Source organism: Esox lucius, chromosome 14 (assembly GCF_011004845.1).
Source record: "Esox lucius isolate fEsoLuc1 chromosome 14, fEsoLuc1.pri, whole genome shotgun sequence".
Classification (NCBI taxonomy): Eukaryota; Metazoa; Chordata; class Actinopteri; order Esociformes; family Esocidae; genus Esox; species Esox lucius.
Genome location: NC_047582.1, coordinates 26795910 through 26820521, shown reverse-complemented (window position 1 = coordinate 26820521; position 24612 = coordinate 26795910). Strand labels below are relative to the sequence as shown.

The 24612-nt window shown below is 43.0% G+C and overlaps 1 protein-coding gene across 1 annotated transcript in view; it reads left to right on the top strand.

Annotated features, from left to right (window-relative positions):
• The window catches only part of tmem174 (transmembrane protein 174), a 47289-nt gene that overhangs the window by 2335 nt on the left and 20342 nt on the right, over window positions 1-24612 (top strand). The window contains exon 3 of the mRNA XM_010899283.2: window positions 7141-7264. Within this exon, the coding sequence (XP_010897585.1) occupies window positions 7141-7264 (124 nt within the window). The remainder of the gene's footprint in view (window positions 1-7140; window positions 7265-24612) is intronic.

Here is a 24612-nt window from a genome sequence, read left to right as displayed (position 1 = left end):
ATCATTCAATAAACCCACCAAAAAAAACGTCCCCGGGAGTCAATAAAATTCAGTAAAAATAAAATACACATTTTCCAAGTCCTTTCTTTCGCCCGGTTTCCAGCTCTCCTTACACAGCCTCAGCCTACAGCCGGCCTATAGGTAACTGATCCCATGCAACCGCTTTGGGGATGAGGTCTGGCGCCCAGTGTCTGTTTATTTTACATCAGAGTTCGAGAGAAATAAAAACTCCACCTTATGGGCTGTGTTCCTCAAGAACCTATAGCCTTTTCTTTAGAGGGTTTGATTGTGACCACGGTCAGACACAAGCGTTTCTCTCCAGTTGAGAGCATTGAGTAAGACCGTGTCCTTCAGCAGGACTGGACTCAGAGTTCAAAATGTAAGTGTTGCTTAACCACATGGGGGCGGAACAACTGAGGGAATCAGTAGCCTATGTAGCTTCTTATGTCCCTGTCCTTAGGTCAGGTCAGACATGTCTGTCTTATGACGGTGCGCTCAGACTGGGCCTACTGCCTGACTGGGGGTAATCCTAATCATAACAATAATAATAACTCATCATCATACAGCTCCGGAAAAAATGAATAGACCACTGCACATTTTTCTTTCCTTTCCAAAAAAGTCGGAATGGAAAGTTTCGAGTGAGGAACACAAGTGTTCAATTTGCAGTGGTCTCTTAATTTTAACCATTCTGTTCCTCACTCAAAACCTTATTTATTGATTTATTTGGAAAGGAATGTGCAGTAGTCACTTAATTTTTTCCGGAACTGTATAATAACACACTGGAAATTTACAATAGACTTATACAAACGCAAACAAATAGCAGCTAAATGAAATAAATGCATATTTCCATAAAATTGTCGAAAGTTTAAATCAGAGACCTCAATGATAAAGTTACCAAAATTGGCAGCAGTTCACGTGCTACTTTTTCATTGCAAACGTTAAGTTAAATATATTATTTGTAATGTAAGCAAACAGATGAATATCATATCAGCAAGCCACAGAGATTTGGATAATTTCAGGAATAAATAATGATGCTGCTTATGCAGACACATTTCAACATGGCAGACAACTTTACTCAAAAAAAATTGTTTCATAGACTATTAGCCTACAGTACACTTATCTTATTATTACTTCATCCATAGCATGAACACTCAAACCTTTGATTGTAAAATAAATAAATGACAGATGAAAATCCTACAAACTATTAGTCTCACTACCCACTCTCACTACCTGAAAAACATTTATCTTTTACTTTAAGATGAATCGTTACTTTTGTTGTGTTTCCAAAGCTTGGAAATATTCTTGAACTTATTTGAAATCCAATTAATTTTGAATTACTCCAAAATAAACATCTGCTTGAGCCCTGTTGGGTTTTCACACCTCCACACCTCTACACACCAAACATATATTTAAAAAAAAAACTAAGGCACGCTTTTAAGGCTAAGTGCACCTGCAATGTGTTATTTGAAAGAAGGTGTTTAGCTTATTACAAACTTAAAATAAGTATTCGTTTTTTAACTTGTTCTCATATTTCGTCATTCAGTAAAGTTCCATTATCCAAATATGAACTGGGTACTTTTTTTTGAGCAGCGCCCATATAAGTCCAAATAAATAGGTGACAATAGTCCAACATCTGGTGCCAATGGCAACCTTTCATTGTTATTTGGGAAAATGCCCTGTCATAACAGCTATGCCTAGACAACCACGCCCCCAGTAGTCCTACAATGTATAGGCCTGACCAGAGCCTTTTGGCTCAGGGCCTATCTCCTACTACTGGTTCAAATTGGCTAGCATCCACCAGGTACCCAGCCGACATAACTCTAACTGGCATACTGTCGTACAAATGTTGATATGATCATGAAAACCTGATATACCCCATAGGCTATATCTAATTAAAAGCATATAAATAGCAAGTTATAATTTGAAAATCAGGGGATTGTGAAGACAGGTGATTCAGGCTACTTTTGGCAACCGCTAAGTCTGTTGGCTTTAGTTCTGAGTGTGTTATAATGACTGCAGAAATAGCACTTTCTGACTGCTTTTGAACTTTTTGAAGCGTTGAACCACAAATTACCCCAAATTGAGATAGCCCTATATGTTTCCCACAAAAATAAGAGTTGACAAGTGCAAATTCTTTATTTCGAAAACAATTTAAAACTGTGTGCAAACTGATGCTTTTTGTCTTTGTAGATGTACAAACCGCAGCTCAATATGACTTCCATTAATTTTACTGCATAGTAAAATGCGGGTGGCCGACAAGGCTCATTATTTTACCATTTTGTAGCATTTTTGCGCTGTTTTATGAAAGCATTACGGAGCACTTGAGACATTAAAAAATTCTGAAATTAAAAACGGGCTCAAGGATCCCACAAAAGCAAAAATTGACAATGTACATTCAGATCCTAACAGTTATGTACTCTCACGCCACTTTATCAAGTTCACCTTCCTGGTATCGGGTAGGATCCCCTTTTCCCTCTATCTACTTCAAGATTTGATTCATTGTACACTCAGAGATTGGCACACTACTGTTGTAAAGCGTATTTGAGCATTTGTGGCCTTTCTGTCAGCTTGAGGGAATCAGACCTCCTCCTCTGATTAACAGCACTGAGGCTCACTGGATGTTTAGTCACCGTTCTCTATAAGCTTCAGAGAATAGTGTGTGAAAACCCCAGGTCAGGTGTTTCTGAGATGCTGGAATCACTGCTTCTGGCACCACCAATCAAACCACGGTCAAAGTTACTTAACTCACCTGTATTCCTCATTCAAATGTTTGGTTGAACAACTGATCCTCTTGACCATGTCTGCTTGTTTTATGTATTTAGTTGCATCCAGATGATTCACTGTTCGCCACTTTGCATTAATGAGCAGGTGTGACTAATAAAGTGGCTGGTGAGTGTTAGCTGTAATGATATATGGGTGGCACGGGTGCAAGTGATGAACTCAAACTTTTAAAACATAAACATCTGATTTGTGATAACCAACAAAAGGCCAGATGAATAAGATATAATATAAATTACAGGGACATGGGATTGGGGACAGGGTGATTGGGGACAGGGGATGCGGGCAGGGGATGGGGGACAGGGGATGGGGACAGGGGACATGGGGATGCAGGCAGGGGATGGGGGACAGGGGATGGGGACAGGGGACATGGGGATGCGGGCAGGGGACAGGGGATGGGGGACAGGGGACTGGGGACAGGGGATGGGGGACGGGATGGGGGACAGGGGATGGGGACTGGGGAGAGAGGGATGGGGGTAAGTGGGATGGGTACAGAGGAAGGGGGAAAGAAAGACAGGGGATGGGGGACAGAGGGATGGGGACAGGGTACATGGGATCGGGGCAGGGGATGGGGAACAGAGGGAGGGGGGACAGATGATAGGGGACAGGGGATGGGGGACAGAGGACTGGGGATGGGGACAGGGGTTAGGGGGCAGAGGACTGGGGATGGGGGACAGAGGACTGGGGATGGGGGGCGGAGGACTGAGGATGGGGGGCAGAGGACTGGGGATGGGGGGCAGAGGACTGGGGATGGGGACAGGGGTTAGGGGGCAGAGGACTGGGGATGGGGGACAGAGGACTGGGGATGGGGGACAGAGGACTGGGGATGGGGGACAGAGGACTGGGGATGGGGACAGAGGACTGGGGATGGGGACAGAGGACTGGGGATGGGGGGCAGAGGACTGGGGATGGGGACAGGGGGCAAACCGATTCCATGTTTACAGCCAAACACGCTATATGGACAGCGGAAAAAAAATAGTTAATGAAGAACACGTGATACCAATCTAATGAAAATTATCTTCCAGTTTTAGTTGTTTTCAGTCAATGTTGCAGAAGTGACGCCACCCAGCGAGCAGGTCATGGTGTGTGTATGGTTGGAGAGTGTGTTGTACACACAAACACACACACGTAGACACACATACTGGTAGACAATAGACATCTACGCACAAATAAAAACACACACAGAAAGACGTGCAAAACTCAAGCACATAGGTTACACACACACACACACCCACACACACACACACACACACCCACACACACTCATACACATCACACAATGTTTGTACGAGGAGCATCCGACAGTAAAGCTCAAGGGGATCAGATAAATAGTCAGCCCACAGGAAATGATTTGCAGGCCTGTTCAGCATAATAAGCCATTTACATATGGTGCTGGGCTACAGACACGCATGCACACACGCTCACATGACTAAACGGCTTGCCTAACACACACTGTCTCTACTTCTAAACCACACATACTGTAATAGTCACACACACATACTATTACAAACATACTACATGAGACCATATTTTAGCACACACTCACACACACACACACACACACACACACACACACACAAAGACATACATATTTGTTTTTTCCTAATCACGTAAGGAATTGAATGTCACTGGTGTGCTAGCTGGGACATGACAGTAGTGGGACTGTTGAGGTAAATGTCTCCTGCTCTAGTCATCCAGTTGCAGCAGATCTGAAAACTTGTTGACTACTTTGGGGTTCTGCAGTTCCGTGACATTCCATAACAGACTTTTGCTATAGATCTCTGGTCAAAGCTAGTGGACTATAGAATATGTTACACACAGAGCCATTTGGGATACATACACACTCCCTGGCTCAGCCTTCAGTTGATCCATTCATCTCATCCACAATGGCTGAGGTAAATTGATCTCATCGACAGAAGCTGCGGTGGACAAATCAAGGAAAAGTTATTCCACTCATCTCATCCACAAAAGCTGTGTTAGACTGATCAATGAGCAGTTGGCCCACTCATCTCATACACAGGAGTTGAGGTAAACTGATGTAAGAGCAATTGGTCAATTCATCTTATCTACAGAAGTGGAGGAAAACTGATCAAGGAGCAGTTGGTCCACTCATTCACATAGGCTGAGATAGACTGATCTAGGAACAGTTGGTCCAGTTTTCACATCCACAGAAGGTGAGGTAGTTTTATCTTGGAACAGTTGGTCTGTTCATGTCCTTCATGGTGGCTAAGGTAGACCGATCTAGGAATCCAAAGGGCTGTGTACAATGTCTACTGTATGGGATATCTGGTTCATTTTTCTTGGTTCCCTTTCAGTGTTTGTGCAGCATGTGTCTCTGCTCGAAATGTAGTTATTTAAACTTGGATTGGAGGGTTTGCTTTTATTTTCATGTGCAATAATACATTGTTTTCCTTATGCATTTCTGTTGGAGATTTGGAGTATTAATCTTTTCTCTGCTTATCAATGAGACAGTGCAGATTGACTGACATGGAAAGATAGATACCTTTGATAAAATGTCTGTTTGTATGTTTTTAACACATGCCCTTTGCCATATATTACATGTTTTTGTAATATTTTTGTCAAAAGTTCATAAACATTGATGGAACTTGATTGGTTATTTGAACAGATGCTAGTTGTGTGGCTGACTTCTTCACTCCCAACCGTTGAATGCCCAATACATCTATGTTGGGATTCATTCAAAACCGTCACAGAGCTGTTTTAACTGTGTTTTTATTGGCAATATTAATCCCATGCAACACGCCTGTTATTCTGAATAGTGAAAGCATTCCTTTGTTGGTGGTCACCCTGGTAGTATATGTTAAAATTTAAATAGAAAATCATTATTATGAGGGCTTAATAGTAGAACTCAGAGCTCAACAACCATCTAATGCCACCTACACAGTTACTGATTGGATAATTTACTTAAGGTAACAACCAGACACTTTATGCCCTCTTGGAGAGTCACCCTGAAACCAGCGGTTATGAACACTGCTCAGTTAAATCAATGAGAATGAAACACAAAAAAATATATAAATACCACTAGATACATGTAGCGAAATCTTCAGGAGGTAGGTTTTCTGAAAAAGAAAAGAAAAATGTATCTAGTCCTACTCAATAACATATTTTTGAAAGCCCACACACTGATACTATATTAGAGCAAACTGGAATAATCAGTTAACAAATCATGAAATCACTTTCGGGATGTAGTGAGAATTAGGTTTCGCGGTAGTTTAAATGCTTGGAGAGAACCTGTCTTATCTAGGTTAGCGACATCAAACAGCATCAGTCACATAACCGATTCCCTGGCCGTTTCCCTCCTCCCTCTGTGGGTACATACAGTCAGTATTACATTTCACACTCACAGAAATTGGGATTGAGGAGAAACGTAAACACGGGAGATTTTGGGAGCGTGGTTCTTTTGGAAAAGTAATCCTGTGTTTGTATTAATATTTTCCCTCTGGGAAAACTTCTGTCACTGTCAATTTACTGGGGCAATGCTGCCAACATTATGTCAATTTACCGTTTCAGAGGTATTCATGACTTTATTGAATTAGAACAGAATATCTGTGGTGAGTTGTAGATGGTTGGGGTGGTTGGGCCGCGGGGAGAAGGGGCGGAAAATCAGGAGTTATTTTTGTTTCAGATGTGTATCCATTCACATATGGTCCTTGTTTTAGCCTATATACTGGGACTCGCAGCAGTGACCCCTGACCTGCCTCCTCAGAGTGACATGATTTTCGCTGCCTCATTTTGAGTTCAGTTTGACCCCACGATCCCCAGGAGGTGAAGGGTCATTGCCAGGGAGCAGCAAATTAACCCAATGCGTCAAACCTGGCATGACACCATGTTCAGCGGCGCTCTATCGTTAAATATTTTGCTCCTTTCCAACTGCAGCGTTTGATGTCGAGTTGGTCTCCAGTCTAGCGTTATTTGCGGATGGTTTCCAATCCCCCGCTCTCCAGCTAGTTTATGATGCGTGGCCAGCGTCCCCCACATCTCCTCTCTGTAATCTCTCCCCTTTGCAAAACGCTCCACGTCTCTCTCCGATTTCCCCACCTTTCTCTTTTTCTCTTGAGCTGATTGTCTTCTTCCCTCATCGCTCTATCCTTTCTCTCTCTCTCCACTCTTCCTTCGTGGTTAAAGACGTTTCAGTTCAGCTGTCACAAATTATGTTCGCCTGCCCAGCTGTCCAAACAGGGGGGTGTCCTTTCCATTCCACCCCACATACTACCAATAGAGAAGAAGGGAGAAGAAGGGGGGGGAGGGGGGAGGTGGGAGGAGGGATGGGGGGAGGGAATAGAGGGCTTCAACGCTCGTGTTTGGACACAAGCAATTATCTCTAATTATTGTTTTTCTTTTCAGTTTCCCTGTCCCAATGGAGGTCCGACCAGAGGAACATGCAATAATCCGGCCCAGTCGTCCAGGCTCAGCGGGCCTCAGAGCTGCAACTCTCGGGTCCCGGGACTCCACGGCCTTTCATCTCAATGTGAGTCTAGAGTTGATTCAAACGCGGAGCGATGGGTGAATTAACCCCCAGGACCCAGCTTTCAATGGGCTCAGCTAAGAGATTATACGTGTTGATGGCAGGCTTTTATATGCGCAGGGCTTTCAAAAGAAACTTCAGCTGTTAATTCAAGGCACCACAGTGGTGACCCTTCACCTCTATATCTTCCATTTCTTCCAAACTTCTTCTTCTTGTTGTTCACCGTCTTAGCATGCCGTTTTTCTAGACACCATATTTTCCCTCTGTGTTGTGAGATTGAAAGTATTAGAGGTGATAGATCCCCGTTTGTGCAGAGAAGTCCCTTGTGTGCCTCATACAGGCCATTTCACTCCAGATTTTCAATGACAAGTGATTTATCCCAAAAAATGTGAATACTCTAAATTCCTGTGAGAGGTTCTGACCTGTATTCAACCGGAGGTTATGTTCAGTCACATTACATTTAGTCATTTTGTAAAGTTAATTTGTTCCCTTTGTGATTATGCTGGACAGGGCTAAAGAAAGTGTGAATGGTTTTATTTGTTGAGCTACACACACATACAATATGTACGTACACATGAAGGCTCACGGCTTGACACACAAACACACACGTTAGATCTCTCTGGGCATTTTACATCGTAGACAGCAAGAAAATGTAATTTCCGATAAGTATTGGGACATTCATTCAAAGCGGGAGAGAAACTCTAATCGATTTGAGGAACTTTTTTTTTAAGCAGCTGACATCTTTGGTGGTCCTGGGCGGCAGGGAAACACTGTCTAAAGCATGGGGAGGAAAAAAAAAACCAAGCCGGCAATTCTGTTCTCACAGACTTGTTCAAGATGTTGCATGGAAACCAAGAGATGTTTTGGTACCACAAAAAGCTGCGGTATCAAACATCTCATATGGCCCGCAGTCAATTTGAATGAGAGGGACGAGAATTGAGGCAAGAAGGAGACAACAAATAATGAACGGTTGGACGAATGGATAGAACATAGAATCTGTGATCCACAGAGTCTCATTCTACAGTCTAGACACAGAATACATTAAAGACATATACTACCTTGCACCACGATTACGCAGTTATCAGTCGAGGGTTCTGTTCAGCAGCTCCCACATGGCTGTAATGCCAGCCCGTTCTCTGTTGGCCTGCCTCACACCTGTACTCCAATCAGAAAGGTACGTAGTGGTGTAGTTAAGATCATGTGATTGAAATATGCAGAAAGTGACAACATCAAACGGCATGTTTTCTTAAAGAGGTGCGCCCTGGCCTCGTTGTTGCCCCAGCGGGGCTGGAGGGACCCAGCTGGTCCCACTCTCGCGGGAGCATGACAGGCATCGTGGAGACGCTCACTAACCCAACGAGACCTTCGGAAAAATACAGTGGTAGATGGATTGAGCTGTTCATCTTAAAAATAATCCATCATCATCCATCTCTGGCTGTTCAACCTGATTTTGCTCCACTGCATGGCAATTTAAGTTGATTGCACAGCTAATGTTTATTTAAGTAATTCCTCATCGTTAAAGCCACACTCCGCAGACCGTAAACGTTGTGGGCCGACAAGCAATGCGTAAACAATTGTTTAACAGACTCTCATAGACCTCATTAAGGTGTTTCTTCATGAATATTCTTCCATTTCACTTATTACATTATTTCATTAATTAAAAGGAATGGACATTCGACTGGATGTGGCGTTAAAGGGTTGACAGAGAAAAAAACATCCAGTGTAAGAAGACCGGGCGGATGAAAGTTAGTGTCTGAGTGGGTTTTGTGGGCCAGTCTCAGACTGACTATCATGAAGACCTCAGAATCATAACTGGGCCTTACTACACCAGGTCTGTTAATGTAATGTAGCAGTAATTAGACCACCAAGGCAAGCCCTCTGGAACCTTCCCCTTCATTTAATATAGTACATTCACACATGTATGAGCCCTCTTCTGTACACGCCACTCCTGGCATGTGTTAATGTTGTCTCTGTAAAAGTCATCTATATCATAGAAACCACTATGGCTGTGCCTGTCTTTTTGAGTTATGAGCTTGCCAAGAGGTTGATGAATTGGGACTTAATTCCTCTCACCGCTCTCTCTGTCTCTCTCCCTCTTCGTCTCTACCACTCTCATTGGCTTTGGGAGAGTTTCGGATATGGCACTTATTGACCGGACAATGTCTGAAGGGATGTCTCGAGAGTTCAAATGTCGAGAGTTGAGACCAACACCGAAAATAGCTCTCATCTCAAGTAAAACAAACATTCTTCTTTCATATTAAATGGGTCAGGTCTGAAGAGTGAGCTTCTTTAACAGGAAACCTGGGCATCTAGGAGGAAGAACTAATGAAGTCATGATGATCAACTCCCACAAGGACCATAGACTTAAGTGCTTCTGATGGAACCTACAAGTCTCTTTCTTGTCCTGTACTGTCAGAGGTCCAACCCCCACCCCCCACCCTGGGGAACCCTGGTCTTATCTTTACTCCGGGTGAACGTCTTCTATTTCAAATAGTCCCTTTTCAAGGCCAACGCAGCCCTCTGGTCTCATTGTGAGTCATCACAAGGGCCACTGTGCTTGTCGATCAGAGTCTAAGGTCATAGCTGACTGCTGGGATGCCTGAACTTTGTGTTCTCAGGGTCCTCAACTCTGCTGATCTCCCCATCATCACGCTGTCTAAAAGGTGCTACCCCCTAGCCCTGTTTGTCTCTCTCCCTCTCTCACACACATTCACTCACACACATTCACTCACTCAGTCTCCTTGTCTGATTCAGCCCTTTGTCCTCCCTCCACAGTTGAGACATTGCATGGCAGCCAAGTCCTCATTGTCCGGCCCCAGTCTGTGGGTAATCTCTCTTGTCAAAGACAATCAACTGCGATTAGCTTCAGTAAATTACCAGGGATGATCTGTGTGTCTGTCTATCCCGACCCATCCAACCGCTCCTCTGCTTCATCAGAACCACCCACAACACAGCCTTCGACCCCCAACCTCCAACCTCTGACCCCTTCTACCTTAGATTAATCTCTCCAGCCACGGCTTACGCAAAGATTAGACCACTAAAAAGATGGTTGTGGTCTCTAAGTCCTTGTCACTGTCAATGTTTTTGAAAGAAACAACAAGAATATAATGCTCACCCACTTACCCGACCGTAATTCAGTAAATGTCTTTGAACAACTTTTTATGGCTTTTTTTATGCAACCATGTTGTAATGGACTCACAAGCCGGAAGGAGGCTTTTGTGCTGTTTACATGTTTAGTGGGATTGTAATTTTTTTGAAAATTGCAGAGTAATTACAGAATAACTGAAATGCAAGGCAAAAAACATATCATGAACATAACTTTGTCGGACACCACTGAAGACCAAAGAAAAACTATGGTTAACCAGAGAAAAACAATGGCACAGGCCAGTCGGGCAAACATCTGCAATGAATGACTTCCTACATTGGTCAGCACATTTTAACAGGGATTTTGTACTTGGTCTGCAGAATAGTACACAAAAGAATCATAAAACAAGCATGCATATCTGTTTAGCTTTTGTTACGCCAATTTTAATGTGGGAGCCAGCATGGCTGGTTCAACCAGTGTGAACCAAAATGAACCGTAATGGTTTTACAGCGTTTCTCTTTACGAAGACTTGCTGGCGCTCCAATCACAACATCCTTAATTAACGGACATGTTAGAAGTCATGAGATAGACACGTCTGCCTGAGGATTAGACATTATGTAGGGTGAGATGGCCAGGAGTGCTATGTTCTACAGAGCAACAGAAGACTATAAAGACAAGAAAAATTCAAACCCCCACTTAGCATTGAGTGACACGGTGGGCCCTGTGTGTTATCTCAAGACCACACATCTATAACACGTGCTGGACAAACAGAAGATCCTCTGATGGGATGTAATATCTAGCAGATGGGCCTGGCAGGCTGGAGGGAGGGGACAGGGCAAAGGAGAGGCAGAGCAGCCCAGGTGAGTTTCCCAAATGGTGCCCTATTCCATACGTAGTGTGCACTATTGAGCTGAGCAGTGTTGGCTCTGGTGGGAAGTAGTGCCCTCATTAGGCAATCAGGAAGCATTGGAACACGGGCCTCGTAATGGGGTCCTCCACGGTGCTCCTGGCTGGTCAACTGGTCATTCCCCTGGCCCATTAACCACCTGGGAGCGCTCTGTTTTGTCAGCTTGGCTCCTCCAGGCTTGGGTTTCATTTACCTTCTTTTGTTCTTCCAAATTAGACACATACGTTTGTGAACACGTGCACACCCCGCTCACAGTGGTTTCTCTATGGAACAGCGCGGACACGACGCTAACATAGATGTGGGCTACTCACTGTTTCTCCCCTGCTCCCTCGGTCCCTGCATGGTGAAATCTAGAATCAACGGTTGCTCTTTAAGTTGTCTTCCACACACACACACACACACACACACAAACCACTCATAGCCATGGTGTTTCCCAGATGAAGCTGACCGCTGCAACATTTTACTTGAAGTGCAGCTTTCAGTGGCTCAAACAGAGAAGCTGAGAAGTCAACTGTGCTGCTTCAGAGCTGGCCACCGTGACCACGGAGGACCTCTTGTAAAACAAGGAGCCACTGTTCACCGATCTCAAAAAAAAAAAAAAAAAAAATCTCAATGGACTAAAGCAACCACCTTTCCTTTTTTTCTCTGTTACCCAAAAAAACTGTTTAAATAAGAGCATGTTCTCAAATGGCTCCAGCTAAATTATATTTGCAGTTAATGCAAATGGAGGGTGAACAATGAAAATTTTATTTTAATTTTGGATCAAGGTGGTGTCCAAGCTGAGGTGACAGGGCAGGAGGCCGAGGGCCTGGACGCAGGATGGCAACCAAGTACCCTGAGCCAGAGAAACAGCCATCGTCAGCTCGTAAAATAGAAGGCCAGGACAGAGTCTTAATCCAAACAATATGGACGCGGGGCGAATGTGCCACACTCGTGCTAGTAATGCATCAGTCAAGGATGGCAATATGTATTAACCTGTCAACAAGTGGGAGGTTACATTTCTTTTCTCCGTTTTTCGGGCGCTTTTTTCATTATTTGTGTACTGAAGAAAACTTTAAAAGAACATGTCCTTATAATAACGTGCTGTTCTTTAAAATACAGCATTTCTTGTGGCAGGGCAACATGGTAGTAGTAGAAGTCATATTGTAGTAGTTGTAGTAGTTGCAGTAGTAGTTGCTAAGGACTAATAATAGTTGTTGTAATAGTAGTTGTTGTGGTATTTGCAGTAGCTGTAGTCTAGTAATAGTAGTAGTAATATATGTAGTAATAGTAGTTGTTGTAGTAGTTGCAGTAGTCTAGCAATAGTAGTAGTAATAGTTGCAGTAATAGTAGTTGTAGTAATGGAACAATATTGACAATAATGATTTGATCTACAGAAACCCATGTGTAGGGTGGTTGTGTGTTGTCTGTTGTGGTAGAGCTACAGGAACTGGTGTGTGTAGGGTTGTTGCGTGTTGTTTGTAGCTGTAAATCTACAATAAGTGGTGTGTCTAGGGTTGTTGCATGTTGTTTGTAGCTGTAAATCTACAAGGTGTGTTTAGGATTGTTGTAGGTAGGTAGGTGTGTAGATGTGCGAGTGAGGCTGCTGAAATCTCCGTCGGGTAATATACCTAACATTTGAATTGAGATGCCTTCTAAAACCTAGAACAAATGGGTGTTCTCTCTTATATGCATGATTGAGTGTTTTCAATTCAGTTAATTTCCCTTAACGTCCCCTTTTCTCCCGAAAATGAAGGACAATTTGCTGTGACATTACGAGTGACCTCGCCTTTGAACGTGTGTGGTTGGGGTAAAATGGATGATTGCTCTTGGCCTCTTTGCTAAAGAGAACTGTGTAGGGGATGAAAGAGCCAGTGTCTATAGGGAGTAGCAGAGCGAAGACCACACTCGAAGGCCCTATAGCCCCAACCCTGATGTCTGTAGGCTCCGCTTTCTAGATGATTTCCATAAAATCTTATTTGGAAGCAAATTGTGTCTGGAAGATTCTGTGGATTACACTGCGATGAGACTTCACAAACTGTGGTTACTTAGGTCGTAAGGTATCCTCGTAAATCCCAGTGTGCATTTGTGGGCCTCGAGGATCATTTGATTTGAACTTAAATGATTTACCAGAGACCGTTCATTCTCAGTCAGGTGATTAGCGACTGCATTTTGAATTAAGGATGTCATTCACTTTGTAAAAAACATTTTGGCCGAGCAATACTGCTTAGTGATTTGGTTTGAAAGATGAGGCTACAGTACAGTACGACAGGGAGCTCCCAAGCAAACAAAAACCTCTGCTGTTTTCTGCTGAGGAGAGGTTATGATGAGCGGCAGTGTGCATGAGAGATCAGAAGATAACTACCATCACTGGAAAACTATTTCTGAAATACAGTATGCCAAGGTAGTTATGCTAGTGACACTAAATCAAAGAGGATTACAGAAACGACTTCCCACTGGTAGAAACTGAAAGATTGAGGAGTAATTCTTATTTCAAATGTGAATAAGAGATCCAATGTATGGCAAATCAATTACAAGCTTGACTACTATCCGTGAACGCTCAGCCAGGTGAAAGTGGGAGGAAACGGCTCCAGTCTGTGTCGACTCAAGTCTTCAGTAGCCGGATGATTGTCATCATTCGTGGCCCAAAATGAAAGCCCTCACAGCCAGCTAGTCCCAGCTGAAAGCCACTGCTATCAGATGTAAGGGCACAAACCACAGAGTGCTAGGAGGAGTGAGGACCGTGTGGGGCCTGGTCCGGGAGACCACCCATGAGTGCCTCCCTTCCTCCCTCCTTCCCTGCCTGCCTCCCCTACATCTCCCCGTCTGCAGCTGGAGAAGCAGACGAAACAATGTTGAAGGAGCATGGGAACCGACAGTCTAAGACAGTCACCCACCCGAGGAGCCCGTGACGTTATTTTGGTGGATATTTTTGAGGGGTTTGTTAATCAGGATGGTTTCACTTGACTCCCAGTGACTCTTAGTGCTGCACATGTTATCTTTTCCTGGAGTCAGATCTCGTATGTAATGTCACTTAAAGCCTTTATTTGTTTTAGTCTATTCCTATGGGGTTTTTTGGCATGTGCTGTTGGATTTGATGTTTCTCTGTAGTGATATGGGAGGATATTTGAGACAATAATTGTTGAAAGACTACAAATGGGAAAGACATGTTTAGTGTTCATTTGTATCTACTTCGTACATGTTTTATTGTATATATTAGAACAATATTTTTAACAAATTGTACTTGGTCTGAATTTACAAAAATATACACCCTAATAATTTCCATTATTTCATGCCACGATTTGTAATCATTTGAGTATGGAACAATAAATAAAATAGTCAAATTCCAACTTAAGTGTGTAAGATCACTCCTATTAGATTTTACAGACGCAGACCTGAACATTCTGTGTGGTATTCCTGTGCCACATAATGTTGTGATTGAATATTTGTTGAAGTTTCAAATAAGCAGAATGTTTCACAAATGTTTCTTTGATTAACATGTCACTTATTCCATTTGTTATTCCCAGCTGACAAGCGTGACGGTTTGTAAACGCGGACCATAAACTCTGACACCCTCACCCCCCCCATCACTTTCAGCGACGTAAGAAAAAGAATTTGGTTAAAAATGTTGAAACCCAAAGCCAAAGTATTCGACGGGGATGTTTAGGTTAAGTAACCCCTGGGTTAATAAACTAAACAAAGGTAAACCGTGCAAAACGGCCGCAATGAAAGCCAGGCTAAGTAAACGAAGCAAAGTTTACAAGAATCATTTAAGGGGAAAAAGAAGAGGGGAAAAATGCGTGAAAGTTGTAATTCGAAACAGGTGATGAATGTGTTTTTATACCTATAAAGAGGTACCAAGAAGGATTCACTGTGAAGAAATCATTAAAAAAAATCTAATAACACACTTATATTTAAAATACCTGCAAGACAAAAACTAAATATCAACATCTACCATCTGAGATTGTGGAAGTGACTTCCTGGTGTCAAAGAGGGTGTTACGGAAAACGAAATAGTCAATCTAACCAAATATGGAAATATTATTGAATACATATGTTATTTCGTCACCAGTGAACAGTGCATACTGTTACAATAATAATCTACTATTTATCTGTACTTTAATAAGACATTTGAAGAAGTCTGGATAAGCACATTATAAAAATCTTGATATTAAGAACCTTTCCCACCAATAATGTATTCCACAGTATTCCTCTGCATGTTAATCTGTTTGGTTTTAGGGAGATTATTCAGTTGAGAATTTCCAGGTTATTCATTTTTCTCCCCATCTAATTTTTCAGCTGGATACTGGTAAGAACCAACACTTACACAGCGACGCACTCCAGTGAAAACACGAAGCCTAAAAACAACAAAAGTGTTTCTTTTTAGACTCCTTCAAAACTCACATCTTCCAATAAAAGCTGAACAAACATACCCTGCCATTTGCGAGCAGTGCAGCAGTCGAACAGTGAGCTTCACAGAAAAAAAAAAAGGACTTGCCTCAGAAGGGTGGCTTATGGGCCTTAGGAAAACTTCCCCTTAACTGAAATAAGAAAAGATACAGCACCCGGACACCCTGCATCCATCCAGCTCTACTGGCTGTTTTCTCTGGGCCTGAGGTTGCTTGGTTACCTTAACTCTCTGTAGGCGCCTTGCTTACATTAGTGCAAACGCTAGACCAGTTTTAGAAACTCTAACGTTCTGCAGGCCCTACTGTCCTTTGAAGGGATCAGTATTATACGGACGTAAAGGCTATTGAGTACTTCGGCCTGAAATGAACTGCATCTCTCAGGAATCCGGTGTAGGACTCCGAACCCCCGCGCGACACAACCATCGACACACACTCACGGACACAAGGGATGTGTTGGGGTCTGCGGCCAAGCAGCCCAGCGGGCCGGGGCGAACAACAGCGAACATCTATCTCTCTGCCCCTCCTGGGGAGGACAAAGCGGGCCTAGCAGTGCAATGGAAAGGGTGGCCTGTGAATGGTTACTATTCAATTTGTATTTGGTTCCCCGCTGGTGGCGGAGCCGAGATCAGAGCAGAAAGTGAAAACACATGTACAGGGTCAGTTGGATCAGAAGACCACCAGACACACACAGGCAGGGGGAAGGAACAAGCCAATGGGAACTTGTGTGAAGAAATGGATTGAATAAACAGAGTCTGCAATCGGCTGCACCCTATTATACTATAATTTACACTGCATGGGAGCATGGAGACGTGGACTATTAAGGGAACGGCCCATAGGTTTCCACTGAAAAGTGGCATTCCACGCCCCAAGCCAATCAAAAGGGCTCTGCGTTATAGTCAGAGACAAGTTTTGAATTCTTCCGGGCCTAATGTGTTTGTTTTAAATATCTCAGGGAAATTATTACATCAGCGGCAAACGATGTCTTAGGAAACAGCCTTCCTTTTTGAAGTTTCCAGCAGCAAAACACACTTTTAATTACATAATCACTGTTTTTGGATCATAAACGATTTTGGATTAAAAGAGGAAGTATGAGAGTAGGTTAAATATTTGGCCATACCTTAACTAAACAAACCAGAGTACAGAGGGAGAAACAGAGAACAGAGAGATATAGAAAGAGAGAAAGAAAGTGAGAGAGAAAGAGAAAAAGCGCACAGGCCAGCTTGAGCAAACAACTTTTTATGAAGAATTAGACCACTGCTTTTGGCACAGTGTCTCAGTCTCTCTCTCTATCTCTCTCTCTCTCTGTCTCTTGCTCTCTTTCTCTCGGTCGGATATTCCAGCTCATTTTAATTAACACTTTGTAAACGGCTCTGTACCACCTCGCTCAACCCTTCAATCCCCCCAACTCACTCTACTCCAACATACTAGCAGATTTAAGCCATTGAGCTCCATTCCTATGAAAACATGTCTCTCTGCCCTAGTCTCTGGTCTAGAGAGCTAGGCTGGTTGTTCGAGGCCCTAGCTGTTGGCATCTCCATATATTTCCAGCAGGACCGCGCTACCAACACCAGTCTCTGTGCGTCAATGTGTTTAAAACTCAAAATGTAACCGAGCACGATGAAGCGACCATTCATCTAGCTAACACCCTGACACTCCGCCAAGCTGTAGTATCACGAACCACAACACACGTTACTGCTCTGGTACTGGTGCTGTTGTGCATTGGGATGAAGCAGCGAGTGAATGAATGTCACTGATCTGAAATGATTGTTTATAAAGAAAACAGAATATTAAATTAGATTAATGGTCTTGCTTTGAATTGTCAGGATCGTGTGCATTGAGTAGCTCTGGGTCAGAAGTGCAGTGCTGCCTGCTAATAAATAAACCCTTGTTGCCTAGATTCTGTGAATACATCTCAGTGGGTTCTCAAGAAGCATCATCACAGCCATAGTTATTTGCCTATGTGGTTCTTCCTTTATTTTTCACAATAAGAGTATATTCTTGCCAAACAATATTTTAGAGAGGGCATGTAAAAACATAGACATGTGAATGCAGTTTTCCTTTGTGAAAACTTGGACATGTAAATGCAGTCTTCCTTTGTGGAGCAGGGGTTTCCCTGCTGCTCCCATCACCTGGTCGATGGGCCTACTGAGGACTAAGCCTTGCCCGGGGATCCCTACTGCTCCCATCACCTGGTCGATGGGCCTACTGAGGACTAAGCCTAGCCCGGGGATCCCTACTGCTCCCATCACCTGGTCGATGGGCCTACTGAGGACTAAGCCTAGCCCGGGGATCCCTACTGCTCCCATCACCTGGTCGATGGGCCTACTGAGGACTAAGCCTAGCCCGGGGATCCCTACTGCTCCCATCACCTGGTCGATGGGCCTACTGAGGACTAAGCCTAGCCCGGGGATCCCTACTGCTCCCATCACCTGGTCGATGGGCCTACTGAGGACTAAGCCTAGCCCGGGGATCCCTACTGCTCCCATCACCTGGTCGATGGGCCTACTGAGGACTAAGCCTAGCCCGGGGATCCCTACTGCTCCCATCACCTGGTCGATGGGCCTACTGAGGACTAAGCCTAGCCCGGGGATCCCTACTGCTCCCATCACCTGGTCGATGGGCCTACTGAGGACTAAGCCTAGCCCGGGGATCCCTACTGCTCCCATCACCTGGTCGATGGGCCTACTGAGGACTAAGCCTAGCCCGGGGATCCCTACTGCTCACATCACCTGGTCGATGGGCCTACTGAGGACTAAGCCTAGCCCGGGGATTCTGAGGCCAACTGCAACGCTCAACTTAACTCTGACGTGTTTGGGTTGACAAGCAGCACTGGCGGAGGTTAGCTAGCCATCGTCCAGGCCTCCATACTGTCGGCATTGCAGGCAGGAATCTGAACCAGTATATAAAGCATAGAGGAGGCATAGGTAAACCATGAAAACTGTACGCTTCCGCTTTCTTCCGGTTCCGCTCAGGCGTTTCTTTTATGCTTGGTTAGAGACTGCTATACAACTGACGCCCTATCCCCTACATAACGCATGACCAGGAACCATGGGGAGTCATTTGGGACTCAGCCTGAGTCTCTGGGTGCTTATTTACCCAACAGCTGGGCAAATACCCACAGCTCTTCTGCATTAAGGCTCCTTTTAAACATTTAGAAATGACGGGACCGCTGTGTTTAGGCCTCCATACCGCCTCACATCTGTAGTTAATATGATGTTGTGGACTTAGAGAGGAACAAGGGCCCGATCTTTTGTTATGACAGGAAGATATTTTGAACTTTTGGGAGGATTAATACTGTTTGCTTTCCTGCGCGGGCCGACCGGTCGCTCTGTGCTCCCTCCGAGACGTCTCTGGGGAACATGTAGGTTTTTACAGTTTTACAGAGGACCTACGACTGAATTGGGAAGAACGAGTTTGAGTGGATCAGACACTGTTTCACATTCAGCTGTCATTTACATTATCCGCTGGGGATAAGTACAATCTCTTTCTTTTTTTTTGTCAGGGTCTTGTTCTCTTTTTATGCCTCCTTGTCTCTCGCTCTCCTTTTTTCATTTTCTCTCCTTGTCACTGATACATTTTCCAGAATTATGCCTACACTGTAGAGTCAGCTGGAGTTCACAGGAAGCCTTGTAATGGCCCTCAATGCAAGCACATTTGTCCCCATTCATAATGTTAATTACGTTATTAATTTTGTCTCTTATATGGCATTCAAAAATACTTTTTCATATGGTTTGTTTTACTAACCAAGAGTAAGTGAAGTAATTCCTTAATAGCAGCCTATCAATTAATCTTGAACTGACAGTCTCTTCACTCAACTATTTCAAAACCTTTTAAGAATATTTTTCCATATTGGAACATACATTTAGACCCATTAAATGGATACAAAATAAGCAATAATACATTAGAAGAGGATATAATAAATTACACACAGGTAGACGATAAATGTTACTTGTAAAATAACAGTAACCCTTTTTACTGAAACTGTCATTTTTTTTTGTAAGTAAGAACTGGCTCTCGTTTGAGGTCCCACACTTTACATAAATCTCCTTTTGAATTACTTTGCGGTGAAAAGGGGAGTTTGCCTGGGGAGCAATGGTAAGACAGCCAGCGCGTTTGGCAAAAGAACTTCTAGAAAAGAAAAACAGGGAACACCACACACACACACACACACACACACACAACCAGCAATGCATTAGAATTTGTCCTATTAAGCCTAATGTGAATTAAACTTATACTCAGCCAACACTGGGCACCGCTGGAGGTACAGTGCGGGCTGAAAATGTATCTGTAATATTTTCTATGTATTTCTGTCTATATGCCAAATATAGAATGTAGAGAACAATAGCAATGGTGAATTGGAAAGAAATAGTTTTTCTTTTTTTTTTTTTTTGAATGGTCCTAATGATAAAAAGTAATTTCTCCTGAAAATTCTCCTGGTTTATAATGTGTCTTGTTCCTAGCATTTGTGCTCTGGTTAATAAGAGGAATCACAAAAGGATTGATGTTCTCACCTGAGCAAAATGGTGCCAGCATGACATTGAACCTCCTCTCAATACTTAGGCATGAGCACATATTAGTCTTACTGTTCCAACTGGGCATTACTCTGACCACAATACTAGCAAGTTGACTCTTTTCTTATCCAAACACTACATTGGGTGTTCTTGAAATTATTTTTTGTGTTTATATATTGTGGTCTCATTATTAATGGGTTGTTTTTGGGCAACAACATTCAGCACCCTTCAAACCCCTGCTGAATTGCCTCAGAAGCTACGCAGATCCAGTCCTATTTGGTCCCTAGATTGTAGACCAGATGATGTTGGAAGTGGTGATGGGGCCAAGTAGGGGGTCACGTTTCTCTGATCTGAGTGCATCATAATCCCCCTGGTCATTGATTGGGCACAGTCCCCTGTTTGAAGGATGCTTTCTGATGGTTTGTTACGCAGGTGTCTCCCAGTCACTTTGGACCCAGTGGTACTGATCGTAGTTGTGGAGGTGTTTGGTGTTTCCCATGTGCCCCTCATGTCATCGTAGACACCTAAGCATCCCCACATTTCAGTCGGCTTGTTCTGCCTTTCTCCTCCCCTGCTGCCGTGGCTATTTCCCAGGTTGTGGCTGTGAACGTGTTCTCCGTCATCTCGGGTTAAACGGACACACATTGTTGCAGTGGTATAACGACGGGTTGAAGGAAGGACAGAGCCCCCCTCTGTCTTGGTCTAGTCACATACAGATGCTGAGCTGCCGCAGACCATGTGATACAATGTAAGGCTATGTTCTAGCTCATTCTGTGCCACAAACACTGACTCCGGAGCCACTCCACATCATGGCAAGACCCAGGACAGCACTGCTCAGCCACAACATGAATAATGGTGCTGTGTTTTCTGACTGTGTAGCGTGTGTGTGTGCACTTCTGTTGTCAGACTATGGGAGTTACAGAGCATGCTGGTGTGGACAGCTGTAGACGTGATGGCGGCAGACAGACTGAGTGATTCTGTGGGAATTTATTTGTGTGTTGTCCTTTGTGTGGTTAGATACAGGCGGTAGACCATTGCTGCAGGCTAGTGTGTAATGGGCCTTCTAACCAACACATTGCCCACTGACGTCACAAATATGTCCCACGGGAACTAGTGTCTCTGTAATCTGGCATCTTGTATCAACTGTATATCTATCGGGTTAATGATATGTCACATGTATCTTATTCTTATGGTCCGGAGAGATGCATTGACAAAGGGGTCATATTTTTCTTGCCATCGAAATGAACCATAACCATGTGTGCCTCAGTATCTGGCTATATCATTTGATAACGCAAGCAAGGTAGCCTGAAGCTGCTTGATTTGATAGTGCTAGCGAGGTAGCCTAAGGCTGCTTCATTTAATAATGCTAGCGAGGTAGCCTAAGGCCACTTCATTTGATAATGCTAGCGAGGTATCCTAGGGCTACCTCATTTGATAATGCTAGCGAGGTAGCCTAGGGCTACTTCATTTGATAATGCTAGTGAGGTAGCCTAGGGCTACTTCATTTGATAATGATAGCAAAGTAGCCTAGGGCTACTTCATTTGATAATCCTAGTGAGGTAACCTGAGGCAACTCCATTTCAAAGTGCTAGCGCATGGTGATCCAGCGTGCAGCGTGAGATTAAACCCCAACAGCCATTAAGCAAAAACTCTCTCCTCTATTGTTCCCCACTGCTAAATAAAGCATCTAAAACATGTAAAAATATAACATAATGCTAGGACAAACCAGGGTCTGGCAAAGAATGAGCGTCCTGGATGAAACATATCCCCCCCTTACAAAGTCTATTCAAATTCTCAGGGATGAAAAGTGAAGTTTGTGTTGCTCACTACTTGACTGTACACTTGTCTACTTGACTGTACACTTGTCTACTTGGTTGTCCACTTGTCAACTTGACTGTGCACTTGTCTTCTTGACTGTTCACTTGTCAACTTGACCTCAGTCATGACTGCTAGCATTTGTTAATGAGCTAATGTTAAACGAGACCAAATTGTGAGATTCACCCGCACTATAAACATCAAATAAAATACTTTAAGATCAATCAAACAATCTATTTAATTTGATTTATTACATGGCCCCACATGTTTGACATCCCTGCTGGAAATGGTAAATGAAATACAATTGAATTGATGATTTAATTTATTTAATATGTACTGTACTGTGTAAATTAACCATGAGAGCATCTTTTGACGAAAACATTCATTTGGCAAAACGTATTTGTTATTAGAGTATATGATGATTTTAATGTTTGTTGATAGATGGTTTATCGAGCAAAACTGCATAAAACTGTCATCATCCTACTCACGTTGAAATCCATTCTGTGCAGCACAGTCAATTTAGAGTGTTGTGGTAATTAATAAAAAAAAAAACTTTTTACAGGCTAAATATGAATAAATATGTTGTCACCCATTCATGCTGACAGTTGATGCATCCTCTTGGACCCTACAGTAGAAGGTATGTTTTTTATGTGTGTATGCGTGTGTGTGGGAGAGAAGTGCCACAAGCGATTTAGGAAGTAATATGTTTTCCTTCCATTGACTGAATAACATGTGGTGTTCATAGACATCATATGAGGAAGGTTACTGCATAATTTATGCTTTCAGGAGGGCTTTGTTAAGAGGGGCCACATACACATTCCCATTCACACACACATCAAACCTAGCTATACAAATGGGGACATCAACATGTATTTTCCTTAAAAATCTATTTTTTGCTAACTTGTAACTCTAGCCTTAACCCTAACCACCAAAACCCCAAACATAATTCCTAAATGTAACCCCTAATTCCTGGGCTCTAATCCTTATTCTGGCCATAACCCCAATTGTAAGTTTTACCTTAAACAGTTATGGCCAAAAATAGCCTCTTTCAAAATGGGAAAGGAAACATTACTTTTTTAAATTGTCCTGGTTTAACCACAGTTTTAAACTGTATTCATCCACATATATGTAGTGAAACTAAGGCTCACACACCTATGCATGCACAAATGTCTATGTAGCTATATAATATGGGGAAACCCAATCAAATCTTTACTATATCTAATCCTAACCCTAATTACTAAAGCTTTTAGTCTAAACATATCACTAATATGTATGTAATATGAATGATGTTTTCTAACACAGGGAGCTTTTTCAGAGTAACAATATTTATCGGGATGACATTTCAATTTAAATAAGATTTACATAATACTGTAGGTAATTTTTAGTCAGACCGAGTAAGCGGAGCCTCTCACTGACTGCCTGACTGACTGACCACCCATTGTTAAATAGTGTAGGGGGTTGAGACATGGACTGCCATGTGGATGACCAGTGTTTGATCCGCGCCTCCGACAGAACAAAATATGTATTAGGATTTGTTCAGGATAGACAAAAACATTGCTGGCAACAAGCTTAAGTAGCTGCGTTATGGTAAACCTAGAATAAAATGTACGGTCATATTGCGACTATTTCAGGTGAATTTTCAAAGTACGCTTCCGAGCATGCTTTTAGAGGTAATATAGATTGCAACCCCTTGCGCAGTAAAAGAGGAGGGGTTTCCAGGGTTCTCATCTTTTCACTAGACAAAAAGGTTATTGTCACCTATATGGATAGTTATTGTATCAATGTCATTCACGAATGAAAGAAAAACAAACATTGTGTCATTAAATTAAATAGCTTTGGCAGTGTAAAATTCAGTCTCACTAGAAATTGCTAAATTCTTATGACTACTCTAAGTAGTAAGTAGCTACTAGTAGTCCTATTACTGGCTAATAAGATGTTAAAATGGGCAGTGGCAAAAGCCATACAGTTCATATATACTATTTGTTGTGGAAGTAAACTTAATAAGAAACGTTAGTCAGTTAAACACAATGCTTAATGGTGTCTAGCTAAATATATTGTATGGAGAGGTAATATGTTTTGTTTGATGGACAAACAAGGGCTGCATTTCTTCCGTTAGACAGTCATGAAAAGTAATATACCAGCTAATTATGTAAAGGGCAGTTAAACTTTATACTGAATAAAAGGGAACAGGAATGCTGCTAACCAGTATAGCTTCCTCCAACCAGCAGTTTGAGCAGCTGATCAAAAGGAGCTATGCTATTTCTTACAGCATCGCTTCTTCCCTGACCTCACCCCTCGCCCCACTCTGGGCTTGATCTCTGGTCCTAATCTTTGTGAAACACTCCTGACTGCCTCCATTGACAACATTCCAACCATTTGAGCTAAAAAGGTACTATTTGTATAGCCCCATCAGTGACATTTCAAACTAGCTATGGAGTATATGTTTTTACAGTACGTTTTTAACTCTGATACATAAACCCCTTCTGAATTTGCTACATAGCGAACTACCCCGGCTGTCAAGCTGAGCTCTTCTTCATGATCCGGGTCACATACCATTGAAACCGACATCAGACATACTTTTTCTAACAGTCTCACTTCCTTCCTGACAGTTCGCCTCTCCCAACACTGGGCTTTGAACTCGAGGGC